Here is a 19,380-nt window from a genome sequence, read left to right as displayed (position 1 = left end):
AGCCTCTTCACTTCGTTTTTTAAATACTAGAATTTCTTTCTTTTTTTTCTGCATTTGAGTTTTTTTCTGTTTTTGTTTTTCTGTCCCACATTCAGCAGTGCTAAGAACTTACTACTCCTGACCCGGCATTTAGGGAGATGACTCCTGGAAGAACTTGGGGACTATATGGAGTGCCAGAGACTGAACCCAGATAGACCATATGCAAGGTAAGCACTGTACTATCTCTCCAGATCCTTACATTCCCACTCTTGTACAATATTTTGAAAAATAGCATAAGAGAGATATATCAAGTATATATATATATGTCAAGTTTAACAAACATTAGAAATATCAAATAGTCAATAATTGGGTCCAAAATAACTACTAATCAAAAATTACCAGAACACCATGTTTACTTCCCACAAGTACGTTAAGATCCACTTAATCTTTTTTTTTTTTTTTTTTTTTTGCTTTTTGGGTCACACCCAGCAATGCTCAGGGGTTACTCCTGGCTTTGCACTCAGGAATTACTCCTGGCGGTGCTTGGGGGACCATATGGGATGCTGGGGATCGAACCCAGGTCAGCCGTATGCAAGGCAAATGCCTACCCGCTATGCTATTGCTCCGGCCCCAACGATCCACTTAATTTTGTTTTGCTTTTGTCATGTTTGTATAATCTGTGAACGTAGTCATATACAATGTAGATAAGTATTTCCTCCTTTAAATCTCTCATAAATAAATTTAAATTATCTTGCTTCTTTTCCTAACATTATGTGTAAGGAAGCTTCTCACAGATCTTTTCTACAGAACTTGTTCACTTATTTTATTGTATTGTGGATTATATTTTTGGATGGCACAACTATGCACTTACCGATCTAATCTGGGGAGTCTTTTGAGTTACTGCTATTGTTTTCATTTTATATATTTTGGAGCTTTGATTCTGTATTTTTCAGCTATTTGTACTGATATTGGAATTGTTTGGAAACCCTAGGATTGCAAATTATTAGTATACCTATGTCCAACTTTAAATTTTAGATTCAAACTGTTATTCAAATAGGTTTTCTCTGTATACATTTTCATGATCCATTTACACAAGAACTCAATTCTTGGCAGTTTTTGATATTTTAGAGTTTTGTTTTGAGGAGTGGAGTCCTCAGGGCATCTAAAGTACCATCGTATGATCTCAGAAGACAGAGCTGAAGATTCAAGACAAGGGCCCATGGGGATGCGGTATCACTCAGGACATGTGGTCCCAGAGATTTCAAGCCACATAGCAGTGTTTAAGGGCGTCTAGAGTCACACCCAGTGAGGCTTAGGAGACCGTGCAGATCCTTGGTTCAATCCTGAGTTGACTACATGTAAGTCATGTGTCATAACCCTTGTATTATCTCACCTTCCTCATAGATTTTCTTGTGTTCCACCTGTCTGGAGGACATGAGTAGTTTTTGATTATATGTTTTGCTTGTATTTCTCTAATTACTAATGAGAATGAACAACCAACTCTGCAAATATTTAATTTCCACTGGCAATTTCTCTTTTTGAACTATCCTCTTACATATTTCCATTTTTCTATGAAATTTTGTTTTTAAAATATTAAAAATGTATATTAAATGGGCCTATTTTCAATGGAAGCTTTACAAATACGTTCATGTACTTCATGACTTACTGTAAACCCACTCTTTATGTGTGTGAATTTATGCGTGTTTTCTTGTAAAAGAAAGAAAAAGACCTAATGTAGAAATTATTTCTCAAAAAAAGAGGAATCGATAGTGAATGAAGACAAAGAATTCCCATTTGCTTTCAAAACTAAAATTCTCAATCTAGAGGGAGTGTGGAAGCCAGAGAATAAAGGAAAGAATCGAGGAAGGTGGGGAGAGGGTGAAAGAAAAGTGGATTAGAAGTGATACAGGACAGGATTGAGATTCAAGGATGTTTAAGTGGTGGTCAAGGTGCTTAATTTCATTCCTAAAAACCATGAGAGTTAACCCTATTGTAACCTACTTTTAAAAAGTAAATAGATAAAATATTTTATCTCAAAATAGTTATACAATTAGTTCTAACAGAGCTACAATTGACGTTGACATAATTTACAGCTCCTCCTTGAAAAGGTCTTAAAAGGTAATTTGTGATATAGATTAGAAAACATCTTTCCAAAATTTGCCTCTTGAAACCTAGTGGTTGATGGGCACTTTTTTTTTCCTTTTTTGCTTTTTGGGTCACACCTGGCGATGCACAGGGGTTACTCCTGGCTCTGCACTCAGGAATTACTCCTGGCGGTGCTCAGGGGACCATATGGGATTCTGGGAATTAAACCTGGGTCAGCCAGGGTCGGCCGCATGCAAGGCAAGCACCCTACCCGCTGTGCTATTGCTCCAGCCCCCAGGCACTTTTTTTTGATGAGCAATTCTAATTATGAGATAATTAAATTCTTGGTCATAAAATCTACATCACGGTGATTATTGTTAATAAACTTTTATACATTAAAGCAGCTAAAAGAGCATGTCTTAAAGGTTCTCATTACAAGAAAAATATTTTGATTACATGTTGATGTACATTAACTAGATAGTTTATCATAATTTTTCATAATATATAGATATAAAGGATATCTTATAATCTACTTCTCCCTTTGGGAGAAACTGGAAAGCTACTGAGAGTTTCCTGCCCACATGAGAGAGCCTCACAAGCTTCCCATGGTGTATTCATATGCCAAAGCCAGTAACAAGCTGGGTCTCATTCTCCTGACCCTGAAAGAGCCTCCAATGTGGCACCATTGGGAAGGCCGAATAGAGAGAGGCTTCTAAAATCACAGGGATAGGACAAATGGAGAGGTTGCTGAGACTGCTCAAGAAATTCGACGATCAATGGGATGATGATGATGATGATGATGATGATGATGATGATGATGATGATGATAGATAGATATCAAATAATTGTTAAATCTCCAAAACTAATATGATGTTATATCAATTTAAAATCTATGAATAGCATAAATTAGAAAACTCATAATATATACTATTCATAATTGTGTTTAATAATGGTAAACTTCTATATACAGATGGATGGTTTCATGTGCTTCTCTTGAACAACTTATGGATAGACAATGGGAAAGAAAAAGCCCTTGGCTTCATTGCTGAAGCACAGACTTTGGGGTCAGTGCAGGATGAAACTTCACAGACAGTCTCTCCAAGGAGTGATTACAGGAAGTGATCTAATGATTGTCTCAGAGTCAGAGGACTCCAATCTCAGAAAGACATACTTGCAGACAACTGGGAATTATGAACAGATATAGGCAGGCATTACAGAAGAGGAGAAAGAAGTATCCATCAAAGCTCTTCAGGAGATCTTCAGGAGTCAGTGCAGGAGCCCTGTAGAAGAGAGAGTGATGAGCATAGTGCACCCTGAGGAAGGAACCTCTTTCCTCCCCTTAGAGAAATCAGATTGAGAAAGCTGAGGGACATGTCACTTGGTCTTCACCCACCATGACATCTGAGTTAAGATCAAATCATCTATATCATACTAAGAGATCTGCTCAGATGTGTGGGAAGCAGAGAAGTTGTTATCTTACTGAAGATTATGAATTTTTTTTACTGAAGATTATACAATTTTTTTTTTGTAAATCAAACTACAACACAACTTTTCCCCACTTCTAGTAGCCTCTTTCACTTTCTTTTAGTTGGAGATAAACCCAACAGTTTTCAACGCTTACTCCTAGAGCTCTGCTCAGGGATCACACCCAGCTAAACTCAGGAATTATATAGGATACTAGAAATACAAACCAGGTTATTAGCATGCAAAGTATGGACTCTACTCTGTATACTATCTCTCCACCCCAAAATTCACTCATTTATAATTACACAAAGGAAGTAGCCACCAATATGTGGGACATTGTAGGCAAAATCCTGATACCCAAGCTGTATCTCTGACTGCAAGCTTAGAAGAAAGAACCCAGCAATATCCTGTCCTCTTTTGAGGGAACAAGCTCAGGAATTCCTACAGAAAATCAGTATAATTCTCTAGTGTTGATTTTGTAAGGGAAAATATGTCACAATTTGACATCACTAACACTGCTTCCTCCTTTACTATTCCTTCCCCAAAACCTACATTGAATCAGAGCAAAAAAAGAGTACCTGTTGGCAAAGGCCCATGAGGTCCTACAAAAGGAAGTTATAGAGAGAAAAGTCACATTACTCAAATACACAGTTTCTCATTTACCACAACCAGAAGTGCAGTTTGAAACATACTAGATTTTTATTCTTGCCTAGCCATCTGCTACAAGAACTTAACTATCAGAAACTAAATCTCACACCACACCCCTATCCAAGGAATAAAACTGCCACTAGATGTCAATGTTCCAACCTTTACTTTTTCTTTCCAATTTTTAAGTTATTATTAAGTTGCCATTATTTACAACGTTATTTATAGTAGAATTCAGGCATATCATGTTCCCACACCAATGCACCCACCAGAGTCAGCTTCCCTCCATCAATGTCTCCAGGTTCCCTCCCACTCAGCAGCCTGTCACCAAGACAGGCACAGTTTCAAGTTTGGTGGTTGTAATGTGGATCTCCTGCTACAGCATTGTTGACTCTGTAGCTTACATACATACATACACCACACCTCTACATGAGGGTAGGTAACAGGAGCTGAGCCTTATTTAAAAAAGGTTTTATAAAGATGCCACTGAGACTATAGAGAGTGGGAAAGTCCTAGAACATATTCTACATGTTACATGGCTATCTAAATATTCAAATCTGACTCCAAAGTCTCCAGCAAGGTTGTTTTGACTCTTTACACCACCAGCATGGCCACGTTGCTTTCATGGTCAGGAGAAAAAGGGCCAAATCTGGAGGCAGAGTCTCCATGCATAGACAGATTGATGCATAGCTTGTTATTCACATTTTCCAGGAGTAACTTACCTTTCTTGTTCTTGTGACGGATGAAGAGGCCCAGTCCAAGGAAGATCAACCCCAGCATAAATCCTCCAATGCCACTCAGCATCTTGCTCCAGGCAGATTCAGACTGGGCTCCTAGGGAGCAAAGCCCGAGTGTCAGCATTTTCCCCACACCTCATGAAGTCCTCAGCTAAGGATCTAGAGTCTAACTTGAGATACAAAAGAAGAGGTGTCAGAAGAACCTTGCTTTTCATTTGCAACACTCCCTACAAGATGGAATGCCCCCCTAATAACTTCTTAGATATAGTGAGCTCATGAGAGAAGAATTGGGGAATGGATTCTAGATCCCTGATGTACCTTAGACGCTAAGGCCCCAGTCACAAACTCTAATAGTCAATGGTTCAGAACTATCAGTGCCTGGTTCTGGGGCCGCAATATGTGGAGTAATCTCCTTAATAACTGAAAAGAAAATGACAACACAATTATTCTGATGCTCTTGTAATCAAGTTTTCTGTGACTTCCATCCAACTCACTAATGATTCCTGAAACAAAAAATCAACACAGACCCAGTATGTGGGGACCAGGACTATTTCTCCGAACTGCATGGGGGCACTGGAACTGGGCAGATTCATCCCGGCTCCCAGCCTGCCATTGACCACTCAACCTGCTCCTGGCTCCATCTTGCCGCACTCAGCAGTGAGGAATCCTGGCCAGCAGGCTCCGCAACACAGGAGAATGCTCCGGACCCCAAACCAAGCCAATATCACCAGGGTGCCCCAGGTGGAGGAGGTACCACCTCCCCACCTCCTCCAGATGGAATCCCAGCAACCAGGAGCTTCTACAAGCATGGCTCCGAAATGTAGGGACCAGGACTATTTCTCCAAACCATGCAGCTGCTTATGCAGCTGCGTGACCTTCCCTGATATGCAAAGTTAGCAATGGAAAATAGATGATCTAGCATCTGCCCCTAGAAGGCAGGCTTGAATGGTGTTGGGAATATCCAAGCAAAATGCAATGCCCAAAACTAAAGAGAGTATCTGAACAACTGTCTGCCGTAGAGGCAGAATAAAAACTGAAATGGAAAAGGAGGGGATAATGGGGATACTGGTGGTGGAAGGTTTGCACTGGTGGAGGGATGGGTAATCAATCATTGTATTGCTGAATATCAAACATGCGGCTTTGGGCAGAAATGTGTCCAGAATATGCATTAGGTTTCTGACTCCAGACACCCCAGGTGGGAATGGGTTTCGTGCCTTGGCCTGTTTCCCCTGGAGGCTTGGTCCCCACTGCCATCTTTCAGAGGCCTGGGGACAGCCAGGGAGTGGCCCACAATGATGAGGAATGCAGGGCCTTATGGGATGGATCGGGCAGGCTTTTACCCTCTGCCCCTACGAGACATCAAGTTGCCACCCATGAATGAGCCCTCTGGCTGTTGATGGAGCTGCTTATTGGCCATGATCCCAGAGACCCAGAAACAAAGCATGGAACCCAGTGGCCTTTGGCAGAAATGAATCCGGACTGTGCATTAAGTTTCCAGCAGCGGACCACCCCAGGTGGGAATGAGTCATGCTCTGGCCTGTTTCCCCAGGCAGTTCGGTCACTGATGCCAGCTTCCAGAGGCCAGGGACAGCCAGGCAGGTGCTAGTGACAAGGAACTTGGAGCCTATGGGATGGAGGCAGAACCGGCTCTTCCCTCCCTCCACCCCCCGCTTCGAGACCCAGAGTTGCTTCTAACAAACGAGCCCTCTGGCTACTGATTGAGCTGCTTATCAGCCATAATACCAGAGACTCAGAAACAAAGCTCGGAACACAGCAACTTTTGGCAGAAATCCCTCTAGATTTAATTATTAAAACTTCAGAATTCCCACACATCATCATATGCAATTCATAATCAGCAATAGAAAACAAATTGTCTAATGTTGCCTTTTCAGCAGATCTGAGTGTTCGGGGAAAAACCCAAATAATAATGCTGGGTTTGGTGTCAAAATGTTGAATGCAATCAAAGTAGAGAGAGTAACATGAAAATCATATGCCACACAGGGGGGAAGGTGTGGGATGGGAGGATACTGGGGTTTTGGGTGATGGAAAATATGCACTGGTGAAGGGTTGGGTGTTTCATCATTGTATGACCGAGACTTAAACCAAAAACTCTGTAATTGCTCTTATGGTGTTTCAATAAAAGTGATAAATAAATAAATAAATAATCAACATAGATTCCAATCACCATCATAGAAAAGGTCCAGCTTTGTGACTGACTTCAGAAACACACCGGCAGCTAACTTATTCCAGGTAGATACAGCCTCCCCATGGTGCAGATCTCTAGAGCCTTAATGGGGTGTTGGCAGAGAGTGTCCCCACCATGCCAAGCCCAGTGCTCCACCCATTCTAGCCAGTTTCCACTACCACAAGAGAAACAACCCAGCTTCACATCTGATCTCAGAGATATGCCAGTAGACACTGGAGTTCCAAAGCTCCTGAAGCAGTTGTCACCTACCATGTGACATGTCCAAACAGAACCGATAAAAAATTACATGAGGAAATTGTACAGAAGCCCATTGAGCTCAGTGAGTGAAACCAATCAGACAGAAAGCTCAACTAGCACCTACCAGCTCAGGAAATCCTCAGGTTATGACTCTAACAGCACCGTTATGAGGTATGAGTTGTAACTATCAATAGAAAGCAAAGTGTTTTGTGCCTGCTAATGGAAGCGATTTGTGAAGTGGGTGGGAAGCTGAGAACATTGGTGGAAGCAACAGCACATTGGCTGTGGTGCTGGTTTGGAATTTGAATACCTGAAAGAACTATATTGTGAACAAGTTTGTAAATTATAAACAGTGTTTAAAATTAAGTTGCATATAAAAAAGAAATAAAGAATAAAATAAACTAGGTTAGGAAAAGCTCTTCCCACTAACTTGAGAGGCCTATGGTGACAGGAAACAAACTGTCCCTTACGCCACTCCACTGTGATAGGGGTCTCGAGGCTGGGGTGCTCCACTTGGCAGGTGTAGACATCTCCACGCTGGGGGGTCATTTCCAGCATCACCATGATCTGGAAGCTCCAGTCCCCATTCCTAATAAGTGGGCTGGATACAACTCCTGCTGTCTCCTCCTGTTCATTCTGGAACCACCGAACATTGACTTGATCTGTATAGAAATCTGTCACCAAACAGACGAGCAGGTTGTGGCGGTTTAAAGCCTCTGTCCTGGATGGGTAGACGGTCATCTTAGGTTTTGCTGAGAAAAGCAGCAGACATAAAAACACATACTGAGACAGAGACCAGGCAGCAAAACATTCCAAGGGGCTGAGTCCTTCCTTCGTACCAAAGTTAAACGAACCCTAGGTTCCAAATCTTTGGTTAGTTCAAGCTTAGTCAACTTTGTTAGATTCAATAAACACATCAGATAGTTTACAGTGCCAAGAGACAGAGTTTCTCTGATGGTACTAATCACTGTCACTGTCACTGTCATCCCGTTGCTCATCAGTTTGCTTGAGCGGGCACCAGTAACATCTCCATCGTGAGACTTGTTGTTACTGTTTTTGGAGTATCAAATACTCCACGGGTAGCTTGCCAGGCTTTGCCATGCAGGCAAGATACTCTCGATAGCTTGCCGAGCTCTCCTAATAGATTAAAAAAAAAGCACTTTTAAATGATATATTTGAAAATTCATAGGTTTTCATAGAGTTTCACAGAGTTTCTCTAATGGTACTAATAGATAAAAAATTAAAGCACGTTTAAATGATATATTTGAAAATTCATCGGTCATATGATAATATTTTATGATAAACATGAACTTCTTTCTTTTCCCTTACATCAAGACCAATTCTAGTAACTAGAATGAATTAGTTGTGACTGTCCCAGTGCTCCTCCATGTAGAGACAACAACAGCAATTTTGACTTTTTCCGACTGCTATGAGACTTTCAACACTCTCATTACCTCAGAAATAGTGACATAAACTGAGAATTAAGAATAGGTACATAGTTGTTAGCATTGTATAGAGATGTATAAAGCTAAATCCCTCCAATTACATATTTTAATGCATAGACTAGGCAGTTTTTGAATATGAATGGATTTTTTTTTAATGTAGGAGAACTACTATTTTTTCAGCCAGTCATTAAGCTTAGGAAAGCAGGGATGAACTCCACATTACTTTTAAAAATATTTTAATTGAATATCCTTGAGGTAGATCTTTACAAAGCTGTTCATAACTGGGTTTCAGTTATACAATTATCCTGCACCCATCCCTCCACCAGTACACATTTCCTACCATGTCTCCCCTGTTTCCTTTCCACTATACCCCAACACCCCACACACCATCCCCAGCTTCCCTCTGTGGGAGGCCACTTCCTTCTTACTCTCTGTCTTATCCTTTTGTGCATTATGGTTTTCAATACAGGTACTAAACATCATGTTTGTTCAAGGAATTCAATATTTTTATTGGGATGTTAAGATTGAAGTAGATTTTTAATGGGGTGGTAGCTTTGGATCTGTGTATGAGACTGCTGAGGTTTCAAAAGTACAGGGAGGTTGTGGGGAGGTAGTCCATCCCAACTCTGAGAAAGCCAGAGATTTCAGTTGCAAAACCCGCATGCCCATCAGCAGATTATATTTCAGTGAGGTCTGCCCTGAAATACTGGAGTCAGGCAAGGGCTATGGCTGTGATTTTGGATTATAGAAGCAAGCAGATGCCGGAGTCTCTGCATGGGCAGGCACCAGGCTGACCTGCACCCCTCTGATTTATCACAGTCTGTTCAGCATATGCAGGTCCAAGATTAACTGTGGCTTTTGCTCTCTTTCGAAATTTTTTTACAGATCTCTGAAGCTAAGCCAGTAATAGAGCTTACATGGTAAAATAGTACTGTATTGTACTGTCCTCCCGTTGTTCATCGGTTTGCTCGAGCGGGCACCAGTAACATCTGCATGGTGAGACTTGTTGATACTGTTTTTGGCATATTGAATAAGCCATGGGGAGCTTGCTGGGTTCTGCCATGTGGGCAGGATACTCTCGGTAGCTTTCTGGGCTTTCCGAGAGGGACAGAGGAATCAAACCCGGGCCCGTCGCATGCAAAGCAAATAACCTACCCACTGTGTTATCATTCCCACGCAGTGATCATATAGTGGTTAGTACAGGGTAAAATAGGTAAGCAATTACACAAACCTCTCAGTATCTGTATTGCAAATCATAATGCCCAAAAGGGTAAAGGGAAAGAGAAATAGAGAGACAAAGACAGAGAGACAGACAGAGAGACAGAGAGATGGGGTGAAAGTGACTGCTATTAGAGATGGAGAGGGCATGGGGCAGGAGAGAAACTGGGGAATTTGGTGGTTGAAAATGTACACTGGTGGAGGAATGGGTATTGGAACATTGTATCACTAAAACTGGCTCATCATAAACAGCTTTGTATCTCATGGTGATTCAATTTTAAAATTCAGAATTTCTTATTTTGCAGTCAGACATTATCATCATGAATGTTTTAAGTAAAACTATATTTTGAGACTTTTGCAGAGGCTACTTTGGTTACTGAGAACATAATGTGAGCATGGAAGTATAAGTAGGATTTAACACTATTAGAGGCAGCTGGCAATCATAGCACCCCAACTGAGTAGCAAAATTTTAAATTAGGCCTTTCACTGTAATTTTTGTTCTGCTTCTTAGTCTGACTAGAATTGTAGTAAGGTATATGTATTTATAAAATATGTTTTTCTTTACAGATTTGGGTAAAAAATAAAATAGGGCACCCATTTGTGAGAAAAGCATGAACTTACTCAAAAGAATAGAAATAAATATTTAAGTATTGTTAACATTAGAATGTAGTCAGAAGAAAGCAAAGGAGGAAAAACAGCTTAAAGTTAGTTGAACTTGTGCTGAAAACAACGATTAATCTGTGAACTTTCAGATTCGTGAAAGAGTATTCTTTTTCACCCATCAACATTGAATAGGGAAGAATAGACTCTCACAGGGGTAGAAGGGGGGAAGACTCTGCCCTCTGCTGCCCTCTGGTGGCGCTCACGCTGTAACAGCGCCTCAAAGATAAATTCCTGTTTTTAGGAACAGACCATACACGGTTTCCGCTAAAAACTGGCTTTGAGGAGATTTGTCTCCACGTAGATGGCGGAAAGAACTTAATGACTTTATGTACTGAGGGTTTCAAGACTCGGTGAGGAATTGGCTTAATCATTACAACTGTTTCTGGCCCGAGAGCAGCGTCAGACGGGGCAGCTCCGGGACGCCCTGCGGGAAGGTTCCCGGCTTCGGGAGCGAGTCCCCTAAGGCCCCCGGGCCCCGCCTCTCCCTGCGGACACGCTCCTGCCGGGCCCCTCGGGCTCCGCGCGGGTCCGGGTGCGCCCCCGCCCGACCCCCGGCCGAGACTCGCGCCCGCGGCCGCGCCCTGCGCTCACCTCGCTGGCTTGAGGCCGTGGGGATGTCTAGCTCAGAGTTGTGTCTGCACACCGTGTCCACGGCGGCCGGGTCCCGCTCCAGTAAATCCTCCTGTAAGTTCCGGTACTCGGCGTCCTGCTCCCCGTGCTCGGTCACAGCCACGAAGTTCCCCACGTCGCTGTCGAAGCGCGCGAACTCCTCGCGGTTGTAGATGACTCTGGTCACTAGCCGCACCCGCTGCGTCCCGTTGGTGAAGTAGCACAGGCCCTTATACTGGATCACGACAGCCCCTGCGGGAATCACCGCGAGACACGCCCGGGCGGGGACCCAGGGCCCGGGCGGGCCACTCCGGGCCGCAGGTAGGCGGGTGGGATCCGAACCCCTGAACCCAGCCCGAGCCCGCGAGCCCGCCCGGACCGGAACCTGCTCCCGACACCTGCAGACTCCCGGCCCAGGCGCCTCTTTCCCGGACTCCAGGCCTGCTGGAAGGTGTCTCTGGCCGATTTCGGGTGGGAGTTGGGGGAAAGCTTGTCTGGGGACAGCCCTGGGACCCAGGAGTGTAAGGAGGGAGAAGCACTGACGGTCTGGGCCCCTGGAGTCAGAGAAAGGGACCTCACAAGGAAATTCGTTTCCCCTAGGACCCCAGGAACCTCAGACACAAGAATCCACCTGAGTGCGACAATTCAAGGGAATGACAAGAAATGTCAAAAATTAATCCTGTCCCTATCCTGACAAGGATGTTGCCTTGGTTCCTGGCAAAGCGCCTCCCTTCACATCTGTCACTCCTCAGCCGGAGGTCTAGATTTTTGTCAGAGTAGAAAGAGTTGAACTACCTACCAGAGTCTTGTGAAGGATTATTTTCTTTTTGAGAACACAAGAGAGGCTGGAGCGGTAGCACAGGGGGAAGGGCGTTTGCCTTGCACCGGCTGAACGGGGTTCAATTCCCAGCATCACATATGGTCCCCTGAGCACTGCCAGGAGTAATTCCTGAGTGCAGAGCCAGGAGTAACCCCTGTACATTGCCCGGTGTGACCCAAAAGGTCTTAAAGAAAAAAAAAATAGACACAAGGTTTCTCATAGATCAATTGGATTCTGATTAAACTATGCTAATTTCCAGCTTGTATAGGTTAATTGAATATTAGGTTAATTTGAATAAACTCACCAGAAGCGTAATTGTATAAAATATGTCCGACATACACATGGAGAGTCAGAAAAATTGGAAGCTAATTTATATCAAGATACTAATACTGTATAAAAGGGTTTCTCAGCATGTATAACTTTCCTTCTTTGCATTCACTTTCTCCAAGTTTAGTCCATTGTCAATTCACATCTCTGGATCCCACTCAATTCCCTGTTTGATCACAAAATACCCAAAACCTTCAAAGTCCCATCGGGGTCAAGTACACTCAGATAGCTTGAGTTTGCCTCCATGGGCCCTGCCCTCCAGTCAAAAAAGCAAAGCCCCTTTCCTCAGCACCTGAGACTACTGCAACCTTGTGTTTCCCCAACCTACAAATTCCACAGCGTTTAGTCCAAGCAAGGTATTTGGGGACCCTGAAATCACATGTCCTACTGTGTGTTCTCCAGAGAAAATCATTGATTTGGAAAAAAAACCTCATCCTGTATTTGCTGGCAGTGAACACTCCCAAGTGGTCCTTTCTTCTCTCATGAACAGCCCCAGATTCAAATCTGTGAAGTGAGGATTGTCCTCACCTTGCCATTAAAATAAGAATGTAAGACAGCTCTTTTTTCCAAAGAGGAAATTTGTGAATAAAGATTGTATGCTAAGATGAAAGATTCCCCCCCTCAAATCCAAAGGCCCCACATCTCATTTCCCCCAAAGCAGTGACTATGGGGTCTGCACTTACTTGGAGTGTCTCCACCCTCAGCCACCGGAATGCTTCACACCACCACACAGCTGCTATTCCCAGGCCTCTAGGGATACACAGAGCCATCTTCCAACACACAATCTGGGAACAAAAGAAAATTTATTTTAGTCAGTCAGCTCACACCTAATGAAAATGTACCAATTTCAAAGAATCAAAAAACCTATGAAGACTTTGAAGCACCATAGGATTGGAGGATACTTAGCTAAGGAACCAGTCAGCACTGGAGTCAAAGCACCTCATTTGTCTCTAGGCAGACATGCCTTGCAGTATGCTTTTCTTATCAGGTACTCTGGTCATAGACTTTCCTCTCACTGCATAACTCAACTATCCCTCACACCATTTTATCACAGGATCTTTAACCAGTACCAGGATTGAAGTGGCACTATTCGGTGGACACAAACGATATGACTTTACCCATTGGCTTTATTGGAAGGAAATAAATAAGTAATGGCAATGTTTATAAAGTGTTTTGCTTGGACAATTGATCTTCGTCTTCCTTAGAGAAAGAATCTATAGAGACAAAAGGCAAGTAGGGTTTCAGGACTGAGCTGTTTGATGTAACTCTGAAAAGAAAAAAATCAGTTTTTCCAAAGCAAACAGACTCCACCTGGCTAGGTTTCTCTGGGCTGAGCCCTGAGGTGGCAAGTTTTTGTTTTGTTTTTGTTTTTTTCTTTGCAATTGACTAAGATCTCGTGGGTTCTTTGTCGGTAGAGAAGTACTCTTCCTCTTTTTTCATTGTTTCTCTCGCCTGACACAATATTAATTCCTGCATACATGCATATACATATATATATTTAATATATTTTATGATCATTTCCTCCAACCCTCTAGTGTCTTTACAGCATTCCTCACACAGTTTTGTATAATACCTGGTCACCAGAAAAAAAATTAAATATATTTATTCTATGCATATTTTTACATTATTCTGAATCATAATAGTTTGTGTTTCATTGTGAGTGTATTCAGTAAAATTTGCATGACTGTGGCTTTGTCCTTAATAGAGATTGTGAACATCATTTTTCAGTGGCTTATTTTTTTTAATGTAGGAGTACTGCTATTTATTTAGCATTGATTAAGATGATTGAATTGGGCATGAATTCCATATTGCTTTTTTTTATTCAGAATGTTAATTTTATTTTATTGTAGCACTGTCCCCCCTTGTTCATCGATTTGCTCAAGCGGGCACCAGTAATATCTCCATTGTGAGACTTGTTACTGTTTTTGGTATATCGAATACATCACCGGTAGCTTCCCTGGCTTTGCCGTGTGGGCAGGATACTCTCAATAGCTTGCCAGGCTCTCCGAGAGGGGCAGAGAAATCAAACCCGAGTCGGCCGCATGCAAGGCAAACGCACTATTTTATTATTTTATTATTATTATTTTTTAATCGCCATGATACAGTTATAAAGCTTTCCTGTTTGAGTTTCAGTCATACAAAGTTCCATCATTAGCCTTCCACCAGTGCACATCTTCCACCACCAAGAACCCCAGTATCCCCCCAATCCAACCCTCCCCCTGCCTCTATCAAAGACAATCTCTTCTGTAATCTCTTTTGTATTGCTTATTATCAATAGCATAAGATGTGGAGTGGACGCCAAAATTCCAGATAATTAGGGTCTGTAAAAATCTCTGCAGCTTCCTTCTCCATTCAGAGATTCTTTTGTGTGTCTCTGGATCATGGCCATTAAAATGCTTAAGTAGCAGCCAAATGCAGTTTGTGGGCATGACCTCCAGGGTCTCATGGGGATGGGGGATGAGAAGGAGCAGTCCATCCCCTTGAAGCCTGGACTTTGTGGTCACTGGACCCACGTACCTGCACTTCTTATTGGATTCTGGAAGTTGGTGACCACCAGGGCTTCTAAGAAGCATGTGAAGGGTCGACATCTACCCCCATCTGATGCAAATCCATGAAGTCGGCCAGAGTCCAGTGGCATCTCTGCAGTGAGCTGCTTGGTTCAGAGATTCTTCTGTGTATCTCTACATCATGGCCCTTGTTTCCATCTTTTCCAGAGAAATAAACTATTGGCATATTTCCTGCAGGGCACACCCAATCACCTGCAGTACGCTGCACTGCTTGCCTAACTGTGGTTTTTCATCCCTTTCGAGATTTATGGATCTCTGAAATAAGACCAATAAATGAGCTTGTAGAGCTGAGCTGGAGGAGGTTTGTGGGTGTGGCTCTCACATACCTAAATTTTGGCCATTTAATTTCTTGGGAAACTTGGCCCACAGTTGTTGGTGTCTAGCCAAAGGCACAGTGGCAATTTTGGGATATCAGGATGTCTGAAGGAACCATCAGACTGCTGAATGCATTTGCCCCCAGGTACAGGTTGACCTGCTGGCAGCACCATACCCCCCACAACATGCATATATGATGAACACTCCTGCTCAAGTCTACTGCAATGTATCTGCAGCTTATTCAGATAGATGGCATAGTATGGTGGCATGTAGGATAACATAGCCTCAGGTAGTTTAGGTTTATTGGGTTACTCCCACCACAGTGCTCCCATTCCTCTGTGTTTATTTGTAGCTTCTTTCTTAGTGTTCTGTTGCCTTTTAAATATTGTTTTCCTCTTCTCCTTGAGTCCTTTGCATAGTTTATTCAGAGCCATGTCCTTTTTGTATGGACACAGGAAGACTTAGAAAATGCTATGCTTTTGTAACCTGGGAGACATTTGACTCTATCTGATATTTTCCTCCTGGGCATCTGTTCTCTGGACTAAGCCTCACCTGCACTTACTTCCTAGCACCCCCAAAACCAGGGTCCTGAAGAGGGACGAGACGGACCCAGGGCAAGCAGTGAGTTGTGTGCTACCCTGGCATCGAGATGGGCCTGGCCAAAGTGCCTAATGCTTAACTATAAGTTAAGAGCTTGGTCATGGACAAATGCTGACATGATCCAAATATTAATAAATAGATTCGGACCCTGCTAGGGTTTGGAATAATTAATCTAGCCTGAGTCCTGTAGTCTGAGTCTGTGGTAAGATGTTGCTAGGAGAGCTGCCTTGCAAGCCTCAATGTATCTCTTGCTATGTCCATACAAAAATAACTAGTATTAAGATGTGAGTAAGTTCTTGGACTGAGGAAAGGAGAAAAACCCTTAGTGGTATTATGCCTGCTGACAGTGGGGAAGGGCTTTGGAATGCCCTTAGGTGTGTTCCCTTTGAACCTGATGGCCCTTGGGAGGGCTTTCTTATGTTGATTTTGCTACCTGGCTGTGTGTAGCCTAGAGGGCAAGGTGGGAGAGACAAGTAAGGGGAGAGACAGAGTGAGAGATAATCAAGCGTGGCAGTAGATCCAGAGAGAGGACTGAGCTAGGAGTGCGGGAGATGAGAAAGATGGAAGACTGAATAAAGGGTAACTAATCAGCAACCACCTAGGTCCTCATTCTTCCCTCGCCAGTCCTTGGCCAACAGCCATATTGATCCAGACGACGCACAGCGGCTCCAGAGCACTGAACGCGGGTGGTGAGACAGAGCCGCCCAAAAAGCCCGAGAGTGCACACGCCCGACGGCGTGCCTTAGGTTTTGTTTTGTGTTTTTTTTTTTAATTTTTATTGAATCACCATGTGGAAAGTTACAAAGTTCTCAGGCTTATGTCTCGGTTATAAAATATTCAAACACCCATCCCTTCACCAGTGCCCATATTCTACCACCAAAAACCCCAGTATACCCCCCGCCCCCCACCCCCAACTGTATAACTGATGAATTTCACTCCATTTTCTCTTTACCTTGACTACGTTCCATATTTCAACACAAAACTCACTATTGTTGTTGGAGTTTCCCCCCAAGAAAGACAGCCCTACTACCAAGGAAGCATTTGGTAATTAGTTTTCCATTGCTGAGAATGAAGAGATATGTAGCCCCACTGCTCCAAGTACATAACTCTTTTTGTTTCCCTTTTTCATTTTCCTTTTTTTTTCCCCCCTCATCCGCCTTCCCGCGCCTCATAGTATAGTGGATGCCACGCCGTATTTCTCCTCAAAAATGGGAGACAACCGGGAAAGAGGGATATTTCCTCTTCTCAGCCGGTGTGGGGCTGTTGCTTAGTTCACAGTCCAGAAAAATGACTGCTACTTTAATAACCTTCAATATTTCAACAATAACTCACTGTTATTATTTGGAGTTTCCCCCCAAGTCAGACCTGTTAAAAAGGAACCGTTTCACATTGCTGACAATTAAGAGATGTTAAGTCGCACGAACGCGGCATTGGATTTCTGTATAAAGTCCAGGGAAAATTCTGCCAGAAATTGCATAGCCCAGCTCACAGTCCCAGTGCATTGCTGTAAGAAGCTGTTCTGGATGCCCAAATGGGTTAGGTCTCTGGAATCAAAGTCTTCAGGCGCAGAGGGTCCATTTTGCTCTCAGCAGTTCCTGATTTATCTGGGCCTAGGGCGTGCCGGTTACACCCACTTCCCATGATTCTCTAGGAGCCCCAAGTGTAAAAACCGTATACCTCTGGGTTAGGAGTCTTAAAACATGTCTCCTGCCATGTGGATGTTGCTGCCGCCGCCATTTTCCATGCAGAAAGGCAGAGTGGAGAGAAAGATCCATCCCCAGGCAGCACGGAATTGTAGCCCAGCTCATAGTCCCAGTGCATTGCTGTAAGAAGCTGCGCTGGATGCTCAAATGTGTTAGGTCTCTGGAATCAAAGTCTTTAGGCGCAGAGGGTCCGTGCCTTATTTTTTGACAGTGGCATGATGGGTTGAAAAATCTAAAATTTTATTTCATCATTCTTAGGGATTTTGACATATTCAAACACTCTGAAGCTAATAAAAATTGCATAGCTTCATCAGAAACAAAATTAAAGTTTTTTTTTTTTGCTGAGACCCCTGATAAACACAACTGAATCTAATATTTGTAGGTCATACCTGACTGTACCCAACAGTGTTCAGGGCTGGCTTCTGGTTCTGAGTTCAAGGATCACTCCAGGCAGGTTTCAGCATGTCTGAGGTCAAACCCAGGTCAACAGCATGCAAGGCAAGTCCCATACCTGCCGTACTATTTTTCTGCTCCTAAAAATATTTTAATGTTTAATCCAGCCTGAACCCTTGTATCGATACGGTTATGAAGTATGACTTTTAATACTTCTATGGAGGAAGAAGCCCTTAAGAACCACAGAGATAAGCAATCAAAAGTCACAATGCACTCTCTTCACTCTGACTTTGATATTTAAATCTTCTGCTACCTCCATTACTGCCCTCTTCCCCATAATCTTTGTGATCCTCAAGAATAACAATTTATGGGGCCTGGAGAGATAGCACAGCAGGTAGGGCACTTGCCTTGCATGCGGCCGACACGTGTTTGATTCCCAGCATCCCACATGGTCCCCAGAGCACCGCCAGTAGTTATTCCTGAGTGCAGAGCCAGGAGTAACTCCTGAGCATGGGCAGGTGTGACCCAATAAAAAAAAGAAAGAAAAAAAAAAGAACAGCAATTTACATAGAATTTACCATTTTTGGGTATTCAGCAAGCTGTTTTATGGATTCAAATATAAAAAAGACATGCTATTTGTCCCTTAGTTCTTGCTCAGATACCTGGTGGAAAGAATATGGTGCAGGAACCACCAGGACATTGCCCACACTGAACATTATAGAACAGTGATCAAGACTAATACTAAAATCTCAAATCTGTTCCAATTAATTGAGTAGTGTGATGTGTCTAACTTGTTGGGAGCTCGGGAAAAGTATAAGATAAAAAGAATTAATTTACATATCCATGTTTTTAAAATTGTGTCAAGAAGATACATTATAAAAATAATAAAGATTTATTAGGGATCTTACAAGTTACTGACTAAGGGACTCACAACGGGTAAGGAAGAGAGTCTGGTAATGAACTAAACAAAGTAGGAGATCAGGACATTGGGATGCAGGGCTATTTGTGGAGGTCATATTGTGCTCAGAAATATGTTTAATGAAATATTAACTCAAAAGTTGTTAAGTAAAAACTTCAAGAATGTATTAGAGATGTCAAAGATCCTAAAATATAATTTTATCACAGGGATGAAAAACAGATCCCTTCCAAGACCAAGGATTAAGAATGGACATATTTTTGGATTAGACTACTAAATTATAAATACACCTTTGTAAAACATTATATCACCACATATGCCTTCTTAACACAGGGCACAGTATTTGTATTTACTTTCCTAACACTGTCAACATTCCATAAGTTTCTTGAATTAAATGGATGGTATATATTTTTATGAAATTTTATTAATTTTTTATTAGTAAATACAAATA

At 42.6% G+C, this 19,380-nt stretch overlaps 1 protein-coding gene across 1 annotated transcript in view; it reads right to left on the bottom strand.

The window, feature by feature from the left end:
• Nucleotides 1-3,022: 3,022 nt before the first annotated feature.
• The window catches only part of LOC101538932 (rano class II histocompatibility antigen, A beta chain-like), a 34,029-nt gene continuing 17,671 nt past the window's right edge, over nucleotides 3,023-19,380 (bottom strand). Inside the window, exons 2-7 of the mRNA XM_055125569.1 lie at nucleotides 13,119-13,220; nucleotides 11,271-11,523; nucleotides 7,824-8,105; nucleotides 4,896-5,006; nucleotides 4,107-4,130; nucleotides 3,023-3,344 (exon numbers count right to left, since the gene is read on the bottom strand). Of these exons, the coding sequence (XP_054981544.1) occupies nucleotides 3,331-3,344; nucleotides 4,107-4,130; nucleotides 4,896-5,006; nucleotides 7,824-8,105; nucleotides 11,271-11,523; nucleotides 13,119-13,205 (771 nt within the window). The 5' untranslated portion in view covers nucleotides 13,206-13,220 and the 3' untranslated portion in view covers nucleotides 3,023-3,330. The remainder of the gene's footprint in view (nucleotides 3,345-4,106; nucleotides 4,131-4,895; nucleotides 5,007-7,823; nucleotides 8,106-11,270; nucleotides 11,524-13,118; nucleotides 13,221-19,380) is intronic.

Source organism: Sorex araneus, chromosome 2, assembly GCF_027595985.1.
Source record: "Sorex araneus isolate mSorAra2 chromosome 2, mSorAra2.pri, whole genome shotgun sequence".
NCBI lineage: Eukaryota > Metazoa > Chordata > Mammalia > Eulipotyphla > Soricidae > Sorex > Sorex araneus.
Note: the sequence above shows the minus strand (reverse complement) of the source record. Positions and strands in the feature narration are given on the sequence as shown.